At 41.0% G+C, this 15,241-nt stretch overlaps 1 protein-coding gene across 1 annotated transcript in view; it reads right to left on the bottom strand.

The window, feature by feature from the left end:
* Positions 1–15,237, bottom strand: part of LOC127654308 (ras-related protein Rab-22A) — a 29,404-nt gene extending 14,167 nt beyond the window's left edge. The window contains exons 1-3 of the mRNA XM_052141432.1: positions 14,944–15,237; positions 12,548–12,627; positions 10,797–10,878 (exon numbers count right to left, since the gene is read on the bottom strand). Coding sequence (XP_051997392.1) covers positions 10,797–10,878; positions 12,548–12,627; positions 14,944–14,979 — 198 coding nt within the window. The 5' untranslated portion in view covers positions 14,980–15,237. The remainder of the gene's footprint in view (positions 1–10,796; positions 10,879–12,547; positions 12,628–14,943) is intronic.
* Between the last annotated feature and the right edge of the window lie 4 nt (positions 15,238–15,241).

The following is a 15,241-nucleotide window of genomic DNA, read 5'->3' as shown; positions in this document are numbered from 1 at the left end:
GAAAGAAGAAATAAATTACGTAAATAAAATGAGTCTAGAATAACATAACATCACCACATGTAAATTACCAGATAACATAACAGATGTAAAGCTGTACAAAGCACTGTAACACAATATACATAAATAATGTGCATCCTTAACTTATTAGCTTCATGAACCAAATACAGATCAATATACATTGAGTGTACATTTGACAGATTCATCATAGGCTACACGTAATCAAACTAACATTTCTATTAGGCGGAAATATGCTACAATGGCCTAAACGGGTTCACAATTCCAAATAAACATATTCGGTTTAGACAAGAACAATCGCTTTTGTGGAGCCGCGGGTCTCTCGTGCATCACTTTATCTTATATAAACAACTCAGAGGCTAGTATTGCTCAGCAGCAACAACAGCAATATATACAAGATAAATACACTTACTTTTAGTCATTGACGCACACGACTCCAGCAGGAATTAGGAAGAAAACAACACACAAACCATCTCTCAATGATAAACGAAACGAAACTAAAGTTCTGCACACAGTCACCCGACAAATGCTGTGGTTTGATTGGCTGTCCGTCAGCGTGATCAGGGCATGACAGCGTGATCGGGGCATGATCGGCTTGTTCGTAAATTTGTCGAATGGATAAAGTTTTCCAGCAGATGGCGCCGCTGACCTCCTCTTCTACAGCTGCCCCTACATTTGCTTAGCAAATGTACATTCCATTTCTTTGTTAGTCTGTTGTAGGGTCATTATCTGGAATGGCAGGTAGTGTGATGAGACGAGACACTGGTCGATGGTAGTGTTTGTTTTTTACCTCGATCGTTGCGGAGCGGACTCGGCCATCCAATCCAGGGTATGTGGTTATCACCTTGCCGACTGGCCACATAGCACGAGGACGTTGGTGATCTACTACCATAACAACAGTCCCAGGTGTGAGGTTGCTGCATTCACTCATCCATTTTTGACGTGGTTGCAGGGTGGGCAAGTAATTCTTAATAAAACTTGTCCAAAACTGATCTGCCAATACTTGTGAGTGCCGCCATCTTTTCCGACTAAGAATTTCGGATTCTGGGTAAATCACTTGTGGTAGTGATGCATCTGGCCGCCCCATCAACAGGTAGTTCGGGGGTCACTGGATCTGGATCCGCTACATCGGAAGAGACATACCCCAGTGGTTTTGCATTGAGTATAGCCTCAACCTCTATAAGGAATGTTCGGAGGACTTCCTCTGTAAAGATCTGAGACCCTACTATGGTACGTAGGGCAGTCTTAACTGAGCGGATCTCGTGCTCCCACATACCTCCGAAATGTGGGGCGTTTGGGGGGTTGTACCGGAACTGTATTCTCTGATTTGCTAATTGGGTTTTGAGATGTGGGCTCATAGAAGTGAAAGTTGTCTGTAGCTCTTTATCGCCCCCTCGAAAATTAGTGCCTTGATCCGCCAGGATTTCAGAAGGAGTTCCACGTCGAGCAACCATACGCCTAAGAGCCATCAGAAAGGAGTCTGTATCCATGTTACTCAGTAGATCTAAGTGGACACAGCGGGTAGTCATGCACTTAAAAATTATCCCCCACCTCTTTTCATTGCTCCTCCCTCGTTTTACCTGGAATGGGCCAAAACAATCTACCCCTGTGGAAAAGAAGGCTGGTTTCAGTAAGCGGACTCTGGCTGGAGGAAGTTCTGCCATCTTTGGTATATTAGGTTTGGCTCTCCATCTTTGGCATTCGACACATGAATGTTGATGGCGCCTTATTGCTTCTCTCCCTCTGAGTATCCAGTAATATCTTCGCATTTCTGCGAATACTCTTTCTGGACCTGGATGACAGAGTTTGGTGTCGAATTGCTTAATGAGGAGGCGAGTTATAGGGTGTTTTGGGTCCAAGACTATGGGATGTACAGTACTGTAACTTAAGTGGGTAACTTGACGTAGTCGTCCTCCTACGCGGATTAGTGCAGTAGTTTTGTCTAACTCTGGCGACAATGTGAGCAAACGACTAGATAAAGGGATTGGCTTACCAGTTGTAAGAGCCTGATATTCTATTGGAAAACTGTCTAATTGGACTCTCCTTAATAGGTTTGTTTCAGCTTGCTGGTACTCCGGTGATCCTGGGTCACCTGTTTTTCCCGCCGCCTCATGCATGGATCTAGAGGTAGCTTCCAGGAGTTCCTCAAATGTCGAGAACTGAGTCGCATCTGGCAGTGGTGTTACAGGATCAGTCGCAGTGAGGCCACAAAACTTTGCTTTACGAAGCTCAGAAGGGTCCTCCTTCAGTCCAATGGCAGGACTTTCTGGCCATGATTCAGGTGGTAGGTAGAGGAAGTCAGGTCCCTTACACCATCGATTGGGTTGGGTTAATTCAAGCAAGGTTTTGCCCCGTGTAATGTCATCTGCAGCGTTCCTTTCTGAATCTACATAGCACCAACAATGACCTTCAGTAAGTTCCTGTATCTCAGTTATTCTGGTTCCTACAAAAACTTTAAATCTGCAGGACTCCGATTTCAGCCAGGTGAGTACTGTTGTTGAATCACTCCACAAAAATGTGTTCCCGATTTCCAGTGAGAGCTCGTTATGGAGTAGCTTGGCTAACTGTGCTCCAGTGAGGGCGGCGCATAGTTCAAGCCTAGGAATTGATTGTTGCCTTTTTGGAGATACTCTGGATCTGGCATGGACGAATGCCAGCTCAACTCGACCTTGGTGTTCAGTACGGAGGTATGCTACTGACCCATAGGCTGCCTCAGAGGCGTCGCAGAAGATGTGAAGCTCTCGTTCCACCTCTGGGACATCTAGTGTGGCTGACACATAACACCGGGGTATAGTGATTAGTGGTAGGTGTTCCAGTTCTGATTCCCATTTTTGCCAGGCCTGCAGCAGCTCAGAAGGAAGAAGAGGGTCATCCCATTCTCGTTCTTTCTCCCACAATTGTCTTACTAGGATTTTGGCTCTGGTAGTGAAAGGTATTATGTAACCTAAGGGGTCGTACTGGCTGGCGAGGACCCGGTATATGTTCCTCATTGTTACCTCATGGTAGGATAGAGGACGATGGCGGTAATGTAGGGTGTCTGGTACGCAATGCCAGTTTAATCCCAGGGTCATTTCTTGAGGGTCTGATTGACTGCGGGAAATCCACAACTCAGTGTTTTCTGATCTAGCCTCTTTGGGGAGATGGCTAATCACTGAGGCCTCATTGCTCGCCCACTGACGGATTTCAAATCCACCTGAAGCCAGTAAGGACCTTAATCCATCGATTAGCTCACAGGCTTCAACTGAGGATGCAGTGCTCTGTAGACAGTTGTCAACATAAAAACAGCGTTCAACTGACTGTCGTATTTTATCACCCTGCTGGCAATTGGTGAAAACGTGTCGCTGCACTGCAAATGTTGCACAACAGGGGCTACAGGTTGTTCCAAATGGAAGGACCTGCCACTCGTACACGTCCGGTGGATTCCCAGGCTTTAGGTCCCGCCACAAGAACCTTAGAAGGGGTTTGTCTTTGGGGAGCAAGCGAATCTGGTGGAACATCCCCTTTATGTCTCCACTGATGGCTACTCGATGTTCTCTGAAGCGGATTAACACTCCAAGGAGAGAGGGGCCTAGCGTAGGTCCAGGTAATAACTGCTTGTTTAAACTGTCCCCATTAAAGGTGTACGAGCAGTTGAATACCACTCTGTGTTTCCCATTGTGGGTCACAATATGGTGTGGCAGATACCATGATTCTGTAGACTGGGATGCCTTTTGAGGTGGTATTTTAGTGGCGTAACCAGCTTTCTCCAGTTTTTGGATCTCTTCTTGATACTTGTTAGCTAATGGCAGGTCCTTAGCTAACCGACGTTCAGTGTTACGGAGGTGGCCCATCACAGCATCCTTTGGAGCATGTAATAGACGCATTGTTTTAACTCTCAAAAGTGGAGTGGCGTATCGTTCAACTCCATCCACTTTCACTCGCACTGTCTGTGTCTCTAGCATGTTCAGTGCTTCTTGGTCTTGCTGTGACCTGATCACCATCTTTTCACTGCGATAAGGAAGGATGTCCATCTGCCATAACCTTTCAATTTGATGAAACAGTTCTGCAGATGGTGAACAATTAGACTTGAACAGACACTGTGAGACTGAGAGTTGATCCTGCAGATATTTGGAGGGGCCCTGCAAAGTCCAGCCGAGACGAGTTCTGACAGCGGCTGGGCCCCCAGGTGGGCCCAATCGCACTGGCTCAATTGGGGTTATGAGCTCAGTATGATCTGAACCGATAAGCAGTAGGGGACAAGCTTTGACCAGAGGTGGTATTGAGATCCCTCGGAGGTGTCTGTACCTTTCCTGCAGGGTATTCACTGGGTAGTTGTACTCTGCTAACCCAAATTCATCTGCTGTAAAGGCCCCTTGAATGTTGAACTTTTCCCTTGGATTACTTGGGGTGGATAAGCTAAAATTCACAGAAGTACCATGCAATGTCCTGATGTCTTAATGCACCGTCCATAAATTCAATTGCTCTGGTCTCCCATTTAAACCGAGGTGTTGTGCAGCTGTGGCGAGCAAAATTGTGCGCTCTGAGCCATCATCAAGCACAGCAAATGTGTCTAAAGTTTTGTGCTGGTGATGGATGGTAACCTTCACGACTTTCAGAAACACTTTCCCACCACATCGAGGTTGGTCCAAGTATAAAGTTTCTGTGGTGGAGTTGTACAGGCTATTGCTCTCACTGGTAACCTCATCCTTCCTTTGGTTGATGTCGTGGAGTATGGAGAGGTGCTTGGCTTGGCAAAGGTGGCAAGGCCTCTTTAGGTCACAGTCTTTGGCCATGTGGGAGCGTGCACATTTCCAGCACCGTTTATTGTCTTTGATCCAGCCAACCATTTGCTCTTTGGTTAATGCTATGAATGTGGTACACTGGCTAAGGTAATGTTCTGCACTGCAGTATGGACAGATGGCTTTGGGCTTGGTGGGTCCTTTGGGATGAACTGCCTTGGGTTTGGTTACTGTTTCTATACCTTGTCTTTGTTCCCCGCCATGAAGTATGGTGGTATGTTTGCTTTGTCCCCGAATTGCTACCCTTTGGTCTCGTTTTGTGGCTCTTGTCTCATCAGTTGGGTCAAATTCCATACAGTTAGCTTCCAGCTGCAGCCAATCTGCAAACTCGAGGAGGGAGAACCTAGTCTTATCTGGGTTTCTCTTGAGGTAATGCCTCCTGAATTGAGTTTGTTGTGAACGAGGAAGACGATTCAGAAGACGTTTCACATTTGACCCACTGTGCAGTTCTTCAATCCCATCCCCCTTTAGGGCTTTGAGCATGCCGACTATTGCTTGGACTCTGAGGGAAAAGTCATCGAATGTCCGCCCGTCACCAGCACGGATGGGCGGCAGGCTCTCCAAAATCTCTATTTCCTTCAGTACGAACTGGTAGGGACGACCATACCTTCTGTCCAGGGCTTGCAGGGCGTTAGTGTACGGCATGACTGACTCTGCATGTGCTAACACTAACCTGTGACCATTCGGCACCTTCACATGCTTAAGAAGGATTGAGTACTTATAATGCTCTGATAATTGTGGATGAAGCAGGTTGTCCAGAGCCATCCTAAGTTCCACTTACTGGGCTCTGTCTTCTTTAATGAAATCTGGAAAGGTTGGGCCTTCTACTGTTGGTGGAACCCAGTATGATGATAAGGGATGGGGAGTGTAGGGTACAGCGTCAGCTCTAAGCTGAGATGTTGTAACTGGGTTCACAGTTTCTTGCATGGGCTCAGACTCTGAAGCAAACTGACTATGTACTGGAAAGGTCTCTGGGGCTGATACTTGATAAAAATGAAACTGGGTTGTCTGGCTCGGTCTCCGTTCAGGGTGAGGAGGCAATGGTTTCATCCAGGGCTCTTCTCTGTTGTGCACTCGGGTTCTGGTCGGATCTGACAGAGAACTGCAGCATGGTGAGGCGTACTGGTGTGCCTAAAGGGTACTCTCTCTGCTCACAGGAGGTGGTGACTGGAAATGAGTGTCTCTGATTAGTGTTTTTTTCAATACCTGTGAAAGCTCCTCAAAGGGGGTTGGGGTTTGACAGGCTGCGGCCAAGGATAGCTGTTTGAGCAGACATTACCAGGCCTAACATCGGATTTCAACTGTCCCTTCTCCACTGATTTCAGGATCTGTGCTCTAGGTGTCTGATGTCGGGATGATGCTCGTGAGGAGTGAGCAGATGCTTGAGGAGTGCTGTGTAGCAGGACTTTCTCCAAGAGCTCTGTTTGGCGCCTAGCAGTCTCGCTCTGTTGTTTGTTAATTTCCATTATTTGCAGCATAAAGTCCTCAGATGATCCAGCTGTTCCGAATGGGTGGTGAGAGGAGATGGGGGTTGAAGTCACCATTACCTTCTCTTTAGGTCTAACAGCCTGTCCTGATGGGTTCTCAGCATAGTCAACCACATAGTCATCTAGGTAAACAGGCCTCTGAATCGCTCTTTGTGGACATCGGGATGAGGCAGGGGCAGACTTTGACATCGCCGACACTGGGGTTGCCATGGTAATGACCTGTACTGAAGGTGGACTGGTTCTTAGGTAGGCTTGGTCATCGCCATGGTGTGTCGGTAAGGACACAGAGACAGGGAACCATTTTAAATGACTTTAATGTCCATCAAGTTCACTGGTTACATTGGAATGGATGGTAACTCGTCTATATGTGTGTGTGTGTGGTCTAAACAAAGGAAAGAAGAAATAAATTACGTAAATAAAATGAGTCTAGAATAACATAACATCACCACATGTAAATTACCAGATAACATAACAGATGTAAAGCTGTACAAAGCACTGTAACACAATATACATAAATAATGTGCATCCTTAACTTATTAGCTTCATGAACCAAATACAGATCAATATACATTGAGTGTACATTTGACAGATTCATCATAGGCTACACGTAATCAAACTAACATTTCTATTAGGCGGAAATATGCTACAATGGCCTAAACGGGTTCACATAACACAATTCCAAATAAACATATTCGGTTTAGACACGAACAATCGCTTATGCTGAGCCGCGGGTCTCTCGTGCATCACTTTATCTTATATAAACAACTCAGAGGCTAGTATTGCTCAGCAGCAACAACAGCAATATATACAAGATAAATACACTTACTTTTAGTCATTGACGCACACGACTCCAGCAGGAATTAGGAAGAAAACACACAAACCATCTCTCAATGATAAACGAAACGAAACTAAAGTTCTGCACACAGTCACCCGACGAATGCTGTGGTTTGATTGGCTGTCCATCAGCGTGATCAGGGCATGACAGCGTGATCGGGGCATGATCGGCTTGTTCGTAAATTTGTCGAATGGATAAAGTTTTCCAGCAGATGGCGCCGCTGACCTCCCCTTCTACACATGTTGTCGGTTAAATATAGCATAATCTACATTATTTAGCATTATCGTGTAAGAATGTGCATGTAAACGTGATCACCGATAACATCCCAACTACATTCCATCTTGGAGCATGGCGGCTGTTCCCAACCTGCAAGTGATTATTATCAGAACTTTGAGAGAATTTGTACATTTTGGGTGAGATTTCACACCAAATTACACGGACAACTCAAACACAAATAAACACATGTTATTCCAACATGTTCCTTTTCAGATTTCAAACATAGCTCCAGGCAGCCAATCAGGAAAACCACACATAAAACCCCTAGACATGAGCCACTGTTAAACCCTGAAGGAGACTTGAATTTCAAGCGGTCATGCCAAGGGGGCTTGAGTCAGGAACTGCGGGGAAATGCATATCAACACATGTGGGAGCCATCCAGGGAAAGATGAGCGCGATGTCAGACGCAGTTAGTGTTTTAATCATTATGGAACAGCATATTTGGGTTTTACGAGTCCGACCCGGTCATCAAAAATAGAAAAAAAGACACAGATTAATAAAAACAAGCTGGATCCAGTATGCCATTCCACAGAAAAAAAAAGACCAAAAAGAGGGGAAAAGTGCAGTAAAGATTGAATGGGATGGAGAGAGAGAGAGAGAGAGAGAGAGAGAGAGAGAGAGAGAGAGAGAGAGAAAGAGATCAAATGCAAATGCTTTGGCAAATTAAGTGGCCTTAAAGGGGTAATGACATGCCTTTTTTATTATTCTAATTTTATCCTTGAGGTTCACTTATGATATTAGTAAGGTTTTTTTTTGCATTATATTGTCATATATTTTTAAAACATGATCATTTTCTACCCTCATTCTGACCATCTGTCACAAACCCTCAGTTTTAGTGCTGCTTCTCCTTTAAGACTTGACAGTATAAACGCCCACTGATTTAATTGGCTCTCTGCTCTTGACTGATCGGCCATCTCACTGCTGCTCAACACTACTGGACGGGGCTATGGAAGTGATAAAATAAATTATACGTTTTTTCAAAAATGGCTCAAAAAAGTGAGGTTAGTTTTGAGAAAAGTTCTGGCATCATTTGTTTTCATCTAATGCAAAAACAAAAAAAAAAACAAAAAAAAAAACTCCATATATTTTTTCATTTCACTCTTAAAGTGAAAGATTTATATAGGCCAAATACAATTAATAATGTGGATTTTGTGACAATGATGTAAACTCACATTAAATGGTATAAGTAAAGAAGAAACCATGCAATCAATGCACCAGTAATAAGTGCTTGGATTGCTTAAAACAGCATCTAGGAACAGTTCATCTCAACCAATTCATACTAGTGTATTACTTTATTCATAAAAAAAAATTTCAGCCAGTGCCAGAAAAACACAGCCGTTCAAATTCCTTTTTCTCTAATAAAACAAATAAATCAAGTTTGACGGACAAAGTCGCTCACATTTATAGCAATTTTTGGCCCTACATCTTCCTGCACAAGCAAGAGGAAACGTGTCAGTTTAACTGTCTTCTGATTCAAGGTGTAGGATGTCTTCACACAGACAGCATTCCACACTGTGTGGTCTCTCTTTGTCCAAATCTCATTCGCATTTTATCATCCGCTTCCGTCAGTCATTCACTACCTCTTCAAATTTACTTTGCTGTCTCCAGAGCTCTCTCTTCCACCTTTTTCTTATAGTAGGATCCAAAAGACTGGGAGTACTAGTGAAATGCTTCCATTTTGGCTTTTTCTGATTTAATATATCTTCTTTCCCCATTACAAATAGTTCAACATAATTTGGGCAAAGGAGTAAACATAGTAAATTTCACAAAATTTGCTTACATATGATCAATGAGCTAGAATAGTACAGAATCTGAGGCTACATATTTCTTTTGAGGCATTACATCATTTCTCAAACTTTTGGACCCCACTGTAAATATTAGCTATTTCTATAGCAAGAAAACCCTAAATTACATAGACAGGTAGATAGAATGACAGGCAGATGAACAGAGATTGGAATGATTGTATAGAATGACAGAGACAGATTAGATAGAAAGACGGGCAGAATAGACAGACAGACAGACAGACAGGTAGACAGAGAGAAAGACAGAAAAGTAGATAAATCAACAGACAGACGAACAGATAGAACAGACAGACAGGCAAATAGAATGACAGACAGACAGGCAGATAGAATGACAGACAGATAGGCAGATAGAATGACAGACAGACAGCCAGACAGACAGGTAGATAGAATGTCTCACAGACAGACAGATAGATAGATAGATGACAGACAGATGAATGGATGGATGACAGATAGACAGACAGATAGACAGACAAAATGCCTGTACACAGGCATGGCACACAATCTTTTCTATAGTTTCTACAGTGCTGTTATAAAAAGCAATGTTTTGGATAATTATTCAATCAGGAGCCTGAAAGACACTGAAAAAACAGCTCACAGCTCCTGGCAGAGAATGGGAATCTGTGGACAGAACTGTCTTGTCTTAACAATAGAACTTTGAGTTGGAGTGAAATACGCTACAAGAGAGAGAGAGAGAGAGAGAGAGAGAGAGAGAGAGAGAGAGAGAGAGAGAGAGAGAGAGAGAGTGAGAGAGAGAGAGAGAGAGAGAGAGAGAGAGAGAGAGAGAGAGAGAGTGAGAGAGAGACAGACATTCTGGCTTCAACTGCTCTTTCTCAAATCTTATCTCTAACAAAGCCTGACTTCTCATCCCAACAAGCTCTGGGGCATCCTGAACAGAACAAAGCAAAGCAAAGCAAAGCAAAGAAGACATGACCTCTTTTAGAACTCAAAGGCCACGATGATGAGCTTGTGCCATCCGTACCACTGGAAATACATCAAAGCAATAAACGGGACCAGATGAGGAGAGACAAGCAAGATAAGGCCAAGACTTTGCCATTTTTCAGTCTCCATATGCTCAACTTTAGTCTTTACATACTGTATAAGCTCCTAGACAAAAGTCTGGACACACCTACTTGGTATGATGCTATTTTTTAGTGGCATGTGTGGGCAGCTTGGCATTCTACATATAGCAGCATCAGATAACATCACAGACAAACATAAGTGGAGGTCATATTCCAAACAGCCCCAAGACTGTAGTCAAATCCCAACTGGTCTGGCAATAAACATCTCACACTGACATACCTCAGACACGCCAGCCACCTCCCCTACATACAAGCATTTGATGGAAAAAAGTGACAAGTCAAAAATGAGTCAGCGTGTTCAAACTTTTGAGTTGCATTGCACAAAGAGTGAGAAAAATAATTTGAGTTCATCTAAACACACACATACACACAAAGTGCAAGCAATACTGCCCCCTGTCGGACTATAAAGCATTGCAAACATACACAGTGAAACAGAGTGAACATTGTATTATTTAATGGCCGTCAGCCGTCAGCTTGTGCATGTTTCACCCGACTGTTTGTGCAGTGATTGTTTTGGTGTTTACCCTTTCTTGTCCCGCTGTGTCCCAGATGAGGAATTTGTGAAGCTCATTTTGGTACTGCACTGTCTTTGTCATAAATGATGCTCTGAAAATAAGATCAATATAATTTTAAGCACACACACTCACACAAACACACACACACACACACAATACTAATAGATAGGCATGAATGGAATATGCACACAAAATGCTCTGCAAATGTCTGCAGAATTTTTCAATGAAAATTATTTTGCCAATTTTATAATTCACAGCTCCATTTAAAACATTTAACAACATGTAAATCCATTCCACAGATTTCCCCCCAAATTTCATTCAACAGAAAAAAGGTGCAAATACAATGCAGGCCTACACATAGACTTCTTTATAAAATGTCTCTCCAGGGTAACTAAATCTGTGACACAGTGATGTGAGTGTAAAGTGGAACACATATTATACAACATACATTGTGTATTAAATGGCTTAAAAGCTCACTGAGTGAGAACCCGTTATGCAAATTATCAACACAAACAGACCAGCTTCTATAATTACTTAAGGAAATTAAGTTGGATAATCTGAAAAGGTTCAATATTGCTGGCAAAATAAAAAAGAAAGTTTCAATAGAGGCCTCATATGTTATAATGCACAGATCTTGTCAGTGTTGTCAATGACAGCTGTGAAAAGATTAGATGGGGACTTTTATTAAGTAATTATTTAATTAAAGTTAGGAAAATATAATAAGTACTAAAATGAAGCTTTAAAGTTGAAGACATAAACTCAAATGTATTATTTATTTATTACTGACTATTTTTAAGATTTACGCTTTCAATTTCATAACAAAATTCCATCAAATGGAAATGTTCACTGTTTAAAATATATATATTTATATATATTTTTTTAAGATTACTCCATTCAATTTGATGGAGTTTCTCATGAAATTGAAATGCATACATCTTAAAATATTTTTGTATTAATTTATTTTTATTTTATTGTTTGTCTTATGTTGTTTTAAGTTTATGTTTGACATTAAAAGTTATGTTGACTGTTCTACAGGTTCCCGCCTCCTCCTTGCCCATCCTTTATCTGTTACAATATGTTATTATCTGGTGAGTCATTTTGTAAATATACATAATTAAATTTTATGACATTATAAAAACAAATAATCCATCAGGTTGTTATTTTAAACCAAATCTTTTGATACAAACTCCTTTTACACACAGGGGAAATTTCTACAGCTGAATTATCGGCTTTATTTGCATGAAACAGCTTTTATTTCAGCACATACCATGGCTCTTTGTGTTTGCGTTTGAAATTATGAAAGGGTGAATCTCAGGAAAACATGCCTGGGTCATATTTCACCCCAAAATCAAAAGAAAATAAAAAGGCTGTAAGAATACATGAAGACATTTAAGCCTGTTTTTGTACCATTCCAATTGTTGGCATATAGACATAATTTTCAAAACACTTAAGAAATCTTTTTTTTTTTTTTAATCAGCATAAAATAGAGAGAACAACACAGAAAACATGATGTTTAAACACATTATCATTTAATGTCACAATGCAAAAAAAGGTATAAAATTGTATAAAAAAAGTTTTATACATTTCTTAATGGTATGAAAATAGTCTTTGTTTTCTTTATGCCATATATGCTTCTTTTTTTCAGTTTGAAAAATGACGTAGACATGTTTTTGGCTTTGTGAAATTTACCACAAAACCTGCTTGTAACTGTATCACAGTCAGTCTGACCTCACTTTGAGCAGATTTTGCAATGGACTTACCCAATTGTGGGATTAATGTTGGGATCAAAACTATTCTCCACAAACCTCCACACGATACTTGACTTTCCAACCCCTGTATCCTAGGAGAACACATGAAAATCAATAGACAAAACACACAGACATCTTAATACAAATCAATGAATATTGACAGATTGCATAGCCAAAACAACATAGACTATTAGTACTCAATATAAGGGTAAACAGTAAATACAGACAATATAAGAAAATTGTGCCAAACTTTATGCAAGGTGATTCAATTTGACACCACTAAAAATGGTGATTAGTGTAAATCAATAGGCAGTTTTCTGTATATGGGTAGTTGACAACATGAACGTAAACTGTTTAAGGTCAAACTGTTTAAGGTCAAACTTGAAAGCTATACAATAATTATTTGTATAATGGTAAATCTTTCACGATAAAAAATAAAAATCAGATTTCTTTTTGCACTTCATTTAAAGGAATAGTTCATCCAAAAATGAAAATACTCTCATCATTTATTCATCCTCATGCCATCCCAGATGTGAATGACTTTCATTCTTCTACAGAATACAAACAAACATTTTTAGAAGAATGTCTCAGCACTGAAGGTCCATACAATGCAAATCAACAGGGTCCAAAACTTTGAAGTTCAAAAAGCATATAAAGTAATCCATATGAAAACAGTGGTTTTTAACAATAAAACTTCACTCTCAAATTCTTCTTCTTTTGCTTTGGCAATTCACATTCTCAGTGTTGCCAACTATTTTCAATGGAAAGTAGCTAAAGCCTGCTCGAAAAGTAGCTAAATGTCGCCAGATGACGTCATGCGTCATTAGCATATTAATGACGTCATCGCATCGTATTTGCATTCTGCCTAATTTGTCGGTACTGTAGCCTACTTAAGTTTATAATAACGGTTATCTCCCCTAATCTCCCCATTTTTATATAAGTATATAGCCGAATGTCCAGTAAAACGGTTCTCAATTACATATTTTCTGTTAGACAACGGAACGGAACTTAGCTAACGTTACATGTTTATGAGTTTGAAGAAGGTTTATTGTTGTGTTTGGATAAGTAAAATGTATAGAGTCTGTAAATATACGATCTGAAGTCGGAGAGTTCAGAAACCGAACCGGAATGAACTAAAACTCTGATTAGTAGTGAATATAAGCGCATGCCAAGAAAAAACGGTCAAATTAAATGTTTTGAATTAAAACAAAGGAGAAGGCAGCTGCTATGTGATCACTGATTGGTTCCTGCTAACACAGCGTGCACATGCACAGCTCATTCATGTCTATGTCCGCTGGCGTGCAGTCAACGGAATGTGCTGCTCCTCTCAGCCGCTCACTGAACAGAACAGAGCAGACGCAGCGGGGAAGTAAGACCTCACGCTTGCAGTACTGCCGATATTTGGAATTTGGAAAGTTGCTAAGGTTTGTCCAAAAAGTCGCTAGATTTGTCGCTAGTCGCTTTTTTGAAAAAATGTCGCTAAAGGGGTCTGAAAAGTCGCTAAAAATAGCGACAAAGTCGCTAAGTTGGCAACAATGCACATTCTTTGTGCATGTCGCCACCTACTGGGCAGGGAGGAGGACTAAAAAAGGACTTAAATATTGATCTGTTTCTCACCCACATCATATATCGCTTCTGAAGACATGGATTTAACCACTGGAGTTGTATGGACTACTTTTATGCTGTCTTTATATGTTTTTTTTTTTTTTCAAAAGTTTTGGACCCTGTTGACTTGCATTGTATGGACCTACAGAGCTGAGATATTCTCCTAAAAATCTTTGTTTGTGTTCTGCAGAAGAACGAAAATCATACACATCTAGGATTGCATGAGGGTGAGTAAATGATGAGAGAATGTAATTTTTGGGTGAACTATCCCTTTAAATGGCCCTGTGATGTGATGAATGAATCTTTAAAAGCTTTGCAGAATCTGGCTGTTGCTGCTTGAAATGTCATGTCAACTAACCATTATAGATTGCAAAGGCAAAACCTCACATTTGCCACCCATTTCGGGTAAACATAAGTATAAGTAAAAAAAAAAAAATTAAAAAAAAAAAAATCGTGTCACATGAAATCCGTATGCTAGATTTTTTATTTGTCCTATACATTCAACGAAAACAAAATGCATTCCAGAAGTCGCTTGTTAAAGTTTCTTTAATGGCAATATCTTTATTCTAGATACTATTTAACATCCACTTCTGAATGGGGCTTAAATGCGTCATCAAATGTTACTGTCATGATTCAGAGATCAGCTAAGCTTATATAACAGGTACTGTAAAACCGCTGACACTTTCTTTACAAGTCAAAACTGACATCAACACCGATAATCGTGGAACAACAGAGCGATCAAAACATAAAATATGCAGCCACCATGGCAACGTCAAGTCATAAAAAGTGAAAAGCAATCTTACCCCAAGAAGGCATACTTTCAGCTCTCTTAGAGACATATTGACCTCCAAACTATTAAAACATCCCCAAACATTACAGACGGTTTCATAAAGCTGATCAGCAACTATTTCTATTTGACGTAAGCTACAAAACAACACAAAATAGTTATATATATCCACAAACTATCGTCTTAACGTGGAACACGGAATCAGCTGCTGACAATAAATGGCAACATAACGTATAGAGCGTTATTTATTATAATAACAGGATTTCGTTAAATTAGCAATCGATTAGCTGCGTTAGGAGCTGTTCGCTGATCGC

The sequence above is a fragment of the Xyrauchen texanus genome, chromosome 13 (genome assembly GCF_025860055.1).
Source record: "Xyrauchen texanus isolate HMW12.3.18 chromosome 13, RBS_HiC_50CHRs, whole genome shotgun sequence".
NCBI classification, from domain to species: Eukaryota; Metazoa; Chordata; class Actinopteri; order Cypriniformes; family Catostomidae; genus Xyrauchen; species Xyrauchen texanus.
Note: the sequence above shows the minus strand (reverse complement) of the source record. Positions and strands in the feature narration are given on the sequence as shown.